This window comes from Geospiza fortis, unplaced genomic scaffold (genome assembly GCF_000277835.1).
Source record: "Geospiza fortis unplaced genomic scaffold, GeoFor_1.0 scaffold628, whole genome shotgun sequence".
In the NCBI taxonomy this organism is placed as follows: Eukaryota; Metazoa; Chordata; class Aves; order Passeriformes; family Thraupidae; genus Geospiza; species Geospiza fortis.
Genome location: NW_005054596.1, coordinates 99,825 through 104,612, shown reverse-complemented (window position 1 = coordinate 104,612; position 4,788 = coordinate 99,825). Strand labels below are relative to the sequence as shown.

General features: G+C 61.3%; 1 protein-coding gene across 1 annotated transcript in view; it reads right to left on the bottom strand.

Annotated features, from left to right (window-relative positions):
* LOC102043993 (cholesterol side-chain cleavage enzyme, mitochondrial) overlaps positions 1–4,788 on the bottom strand; it is a 10,352-nt gene that overhangs the window by 1,138 nt on the left and 4,426 nt on the right. Inside the window, 6 exon segments of the mRNA XM_014310834.2 lie at positions 521–599; positions 684–850; positions 2,101–2,237; positions 2,240–2,257; positions 3,585–3,788; positions 4,740–4,780. Coding sequence (XP_014166309.2) covers positions 521–599; positions 684–850; positions 2,101–2,237; positions 2,240–2,257; positions 3,585–3,788; positions 4,740–4,780 — 646 coding nt within the window.

Genomic DNA, 4,788 nt, shown 5'->3' with positions numbered 1-4,788 from the left:
GGACAGGGCAGCGTGTCACCGTGTCACCGTGTCACTGTGTCCTTGTGTCACCGTGTCCTTCTGTCCTGGTGTCCTTGAATCCTCATGTCCCTGTGTCTCCACATTGCCGCTTCCCCATGTCCCCCTGTCCTCATGTCACCACATCCCCATGTCCCCATGTTCTCGTGTCCTCATCCCCTCATGTCCCCGTGTCCCCATGTCCCCATATCCCCATGTCCCTGTGTCCCCATGTCCCTGTGTCCCCGTGTCCCCATATGCCTATGTCTCCATGTCCCCGTGTCCCCATATCCCTATGTCTCCATGTCCCCATGTCCCCGTGTCCCTGTGTCCCTATGTCCCCATGTCCCCATGTCCCCATGTCCCCATGTCCCCGTGTCCCCATGTCTCCCCACCCCCTATCCCCATGTCCCCGTGTCCTCGTGTCTCCGTGTCCCCCCATCCCCGGGTCCCCATGTCCTGGTGGTGTCCCCATGTCCCGGTGGTGTCCCCGTGTCCCGGTGGTGTCCCGGTGTCCCCTCACCCCGGGCGGGATGCGGTAGTCCTGCAGGATGACCTCCTGCGTGGTGTACCTCTGCAGGGTCACGGCCACCGGGTGCAGCCTGCACGACAGTGACACCGCGGCCTTGGGGACACTCCGGGGAGGAAGGGCGTGTCCTCCTCACCTGAGCCCTCCTCCTCCTCACCTGAGTGTCTCCTTGATGGTGGCCTTGAGCAGCCGTGTGGATTTCAGCATCTTCTCACGGTCGCCGCCTGCCTCGCGTTTGGCTGCCAGGACCTCAGCCCGCAGCTGCTCCTGCACGCCCGGGGCCCGTGCCAGCTCCAGCATGGCCCACTGCAGGGTCATGGACGTCTGGGGGACAGACACAGGGCACACAGCTGCCAGGACCTGCTCCTGCCGGCCCAGAGCTCCCAGGACCTGCTCAGCCCTGCCAGGACCTTCTCCTGCCCAGCTTGGTGCTTCCCCACCCAACACCATCCAGGACCTTCTCCCTGCCCCATCCAGGACTTTCTTCCTGCCCCACACAACACCAACCAGGACCTTCTCCTTGACCCACTCAACACCATCCACGACCTTCTCCCTGTCTCACCTATCACCAGCCAGGACCTTCTCCCTGATCCACCCAGGACCTTCTCCCTGCCTGCCCCAGCCAGCCCCATCCACGACCTTCTCCCTGTCTCACCTATCACCAGCCAGGACCTTCTCCTTGACCCACTCAACACCATCCACGACCTTCTCGCTGCCCCACCCAGAACCTTCTCCCTCCCTGCCCCACCTAGGACCTTCTCCCTGCCTGTCCCACCTATCACCAGCCAGGACCTTCTCCCTGCCTGTCCCAACACCAACCAGGACCTTCTCCCTGCCCAATCCAGAACCTTCTCCCTCCCTGCCCCACCCAGGATTTTCTCCCTGCCTGTCCCACCTATCACCAACCAGGACCTTCCCCCTGCCTGCCCCAACACCAGCCAGGACCTTCTCCCTGTCCCACCCATCACCAGCCAGGACCTTCTCCCTGTCGGTACCAACACCAACCAGGACCTTCTCCCTGTTCCACTCTGCCCCACCCAGGACCTTCTCCCCGCCTGCCCTAGCACCAACCAGGATTTCTCCCTGCCCCACCCAGGACCTTCTCCCTGTCCAATCCAGAACCTTCTCCCTCCCTGCCCCTCCATCACCACCCAGGACCTTTTCCCTGCCCCAGCCAGCACCACCCAGGACCTTCTCCCTTCCCAACCCAGGACCTTCTCCCTGCCTACCCAACCCAGCACCACCCAGGACCTTCTCCCTCCCAACCCCGGCCATCACCAGCCAGGACCTTTTCCCTGAACCACCCATCACCACTCAGGACCTTATCCCTGCCTGTCCCATCACCACCCAGGACCTTCTCCTTGTGCCAACCAGGACCTTCTTCCTGCCTGTCCTATCACCACCCAGGACCTTCTCCCTGCCCAATCCAGGACCTTCTCCCTGTCCCACCCATCACCACCCACGACCTTCTCCCTGCCCAATCCAGGACCTTCTCCCTGCCTGTCCCAGCCCCACCCAGGACCTTCTCCCCACCCCAGCCAGGCCCTTGTCCCTGTCCCGTCCCCAGGCTGCACCGTGTCCACGCCCCCAGCCATCATCTCGGTGACGCTGGCGCGGATGTCGTCCAGGGGCAGCTTGTCGCGCAGGATGAGGTTGCCCAGGATGCCCACGTGCTCCTGGCGGCTCTTGCGCTGCAGCCGCACGGCCCGGCGTTCTGGATGCACTTGTCCGCTGAGGGGACACCGCGGGGCAGGAGGGGACATCAGCGTCGCCGCCCTGGGGGTGGCGCGGCGGTGAAACCGCCCCAGAGGCGTCAGCGCGGGGGAAACGGGTTTGTAGGAGATTTTAGTATTTATGTGTAAATTTTGAGGTAAGAAACGCCGATTTAGGAACGTTGTGGAAGAGGATGGTGAAGTTGAGAGAGAAGTTGGACTGGGAGCGGGTTTTGGAGGGTGGGTTTGTAAGAAAGGTGGGGAATTCTGGAGAAGTGGAACGATGGAAGGTGGGCTGGAGTGGGATTTATCGGGAGCAGTTTCAGATGGTTTGAGGTGTCTGTGGGGTGGGGTGGGGAAAATGGGTGAAAAAATGGTGATGGGGTGACCACAGAGGTGGCAGGGCGAGGTGTCCCCAGAGGTGACAGGGCATGGTGACAAAGCGAGGTGTCCCCAGAGCTGAAAGGGTGAGGTGACAGGGTGAGGTGGCAGGGTGAGGTGTCCCCAGAGGTGGCAGGGTGAGGTGACAAGGCAAGGTGACTGGGCGAGATGACAAGGAGAGGTGTCTCCAGAGTTGGAAGGGCAAGGTGTCCCCAGAGCTGACAGGTCGAGGTGGCAGGGCAAGGTGACAGGGCGAGGTGTCCCCAGACGTGGCAGGATGAGGTGACAGGGTGAAGTGACAGAGCGAGGTGTCCCCAGAGATGACAGGGTGAGGTGACAGGGAGAGGTGTCCCCAGAGGTGGCAGAGCAAAGTGGCAGGGAGAGGTGGCGGGATGAGGTGTCCCCAGAGGTGACAGGTGAGGTGGCAGGGTGAGATGACAGGACAAGGTCGCAGGGTAAGGTGTCCCTAGAGGTGACAGGGCAAGGTGACAGGGTAAGGTGTCCCCAGAGGTGACAGATTGAGGTGGCAGGGTGAGGTGTCCCCAGAGGTGTCTCCAGAGATGTCCCCAGAGGTGACAGGGCAAGGTGACAGGTTGAGGTGGCAGGGCGAGGTGACAGAGCGAGGTGTTCCCAGAGGTGACAGGGCATGGTGGCAGGGGGAGGTGACAAGTCAAGGTGTCCCCAGAGGTGGAAGAGCGAGGTGGCAGTGTGAGGTGACAGGGCAAGATGACAGGGCAAGGTGGCATGGAGAGGTGACAAGGCAAGATGTCCCCAGAGGTGGCAGGGTGAGGTGACAGGGTGAGGTGTCCCCAGAGGTGTCCCCAGAGGTGGCAGGGTGAGGCAGCAGGGTGAGGAGACAGGGCAAGGTGGCAGAGTGAGGTGACAGGGTGAGGTGTCCCCCGGGGTGACAGGGTGAGGTGACAGGGTGAGGTGTCCCCAGAGGTGACACGGGTGGTGGCACTGACCCTGGTAGAAGATGGCGTCCCAGGCCTGCACGTGCTGGCGCCAGGTGTGGCTGCGCAGGCGCCGCAGCAGCGCGGGCGGCAGGTACAGCATGGGCGCCGTGGTGTGGAACATGCGCGACACGGCCTCGATGAAGCGCTGCGCCTCGGGCTGCACGAAATCCTGCAGCAGCCCCAGGCGCTCGCCGTACAGCACGTGGCACACCGCTGGGGACGGGACACGGCATTGTCATTGTCATTGTCCCCATGGGCACAGGGACCTCCCCGTACAGCACGTGGCATACTGCTGGGGACCGGACAGGGACGTGTCATTGTCATTGTCATTGTCATTGTCATTGTCCCCATGGGCACAGGGACCAGCCCCAGGCACTCCCCGTACAGCACGTGGCACACCACTGGGGACGGGATACGGACGTGTCATTGTCATTGTCCCCATGAGCACAGGGACCTCCCCGTACAGCACATGGCACACCGCTGGGGACTGGACATGGCATTGTCATTGTCATTGTCCCCATGGGCACAGGGACCTCCCCGTACAGCATGTGGCACACCGCTGGGGACCGGACATGTCATTGTCATTGTCATTGTCATTGTCATTGTCATTGTCATTGTCATTGTCATTGTCATTGTCATTGTCATTGTCATTGTCATTGTCATTGTCATTGTCATTGTCATTGTCATTGTCATTGTCATTGTCATTGTCATTGTCATTGTCATTGTCATTGTCATTGTCATTGTCATTGTCATTGTCCCCATGGGCACAGGGACCAGCCCCAGGTGCTCCCCGTACAGCATGTGGCACATGGCTGGGGGACAGTGTCCATCAGGGACACGTCCCTGTCCCCAGGGCCATGGAGACCTGGCCCAGGTGCACCCAGTGACCCTCAGGGACACGTCCCTGTTCCCAAGGCCACCTCCAGCCTTGCCGTGGCCATGTTTGTCCCCGAGGGGCTGGCATTGTCACCAGCTGGTGGCCAGTGAAGGACAAATGGCCGCTCTGTCAGCAGGGTGGGGGTTTGTTTGGGGTTCTTTTGGGCTTCTTTTGGGGAAGGTTTTGGGGTTTGTTTGGGGTTCTTTTAGGGGGGTTTTGGGGGTCTGTTTGGGGTTCTTTTGGGCTTCCTTTGGGCTCCTTTGGTGGTGTTTTGTTTGGTCACTCACACTCGAGGGCGAAGCGGAAGAGCTCCTGGCTGAAGTCGCCGCTCCAGCA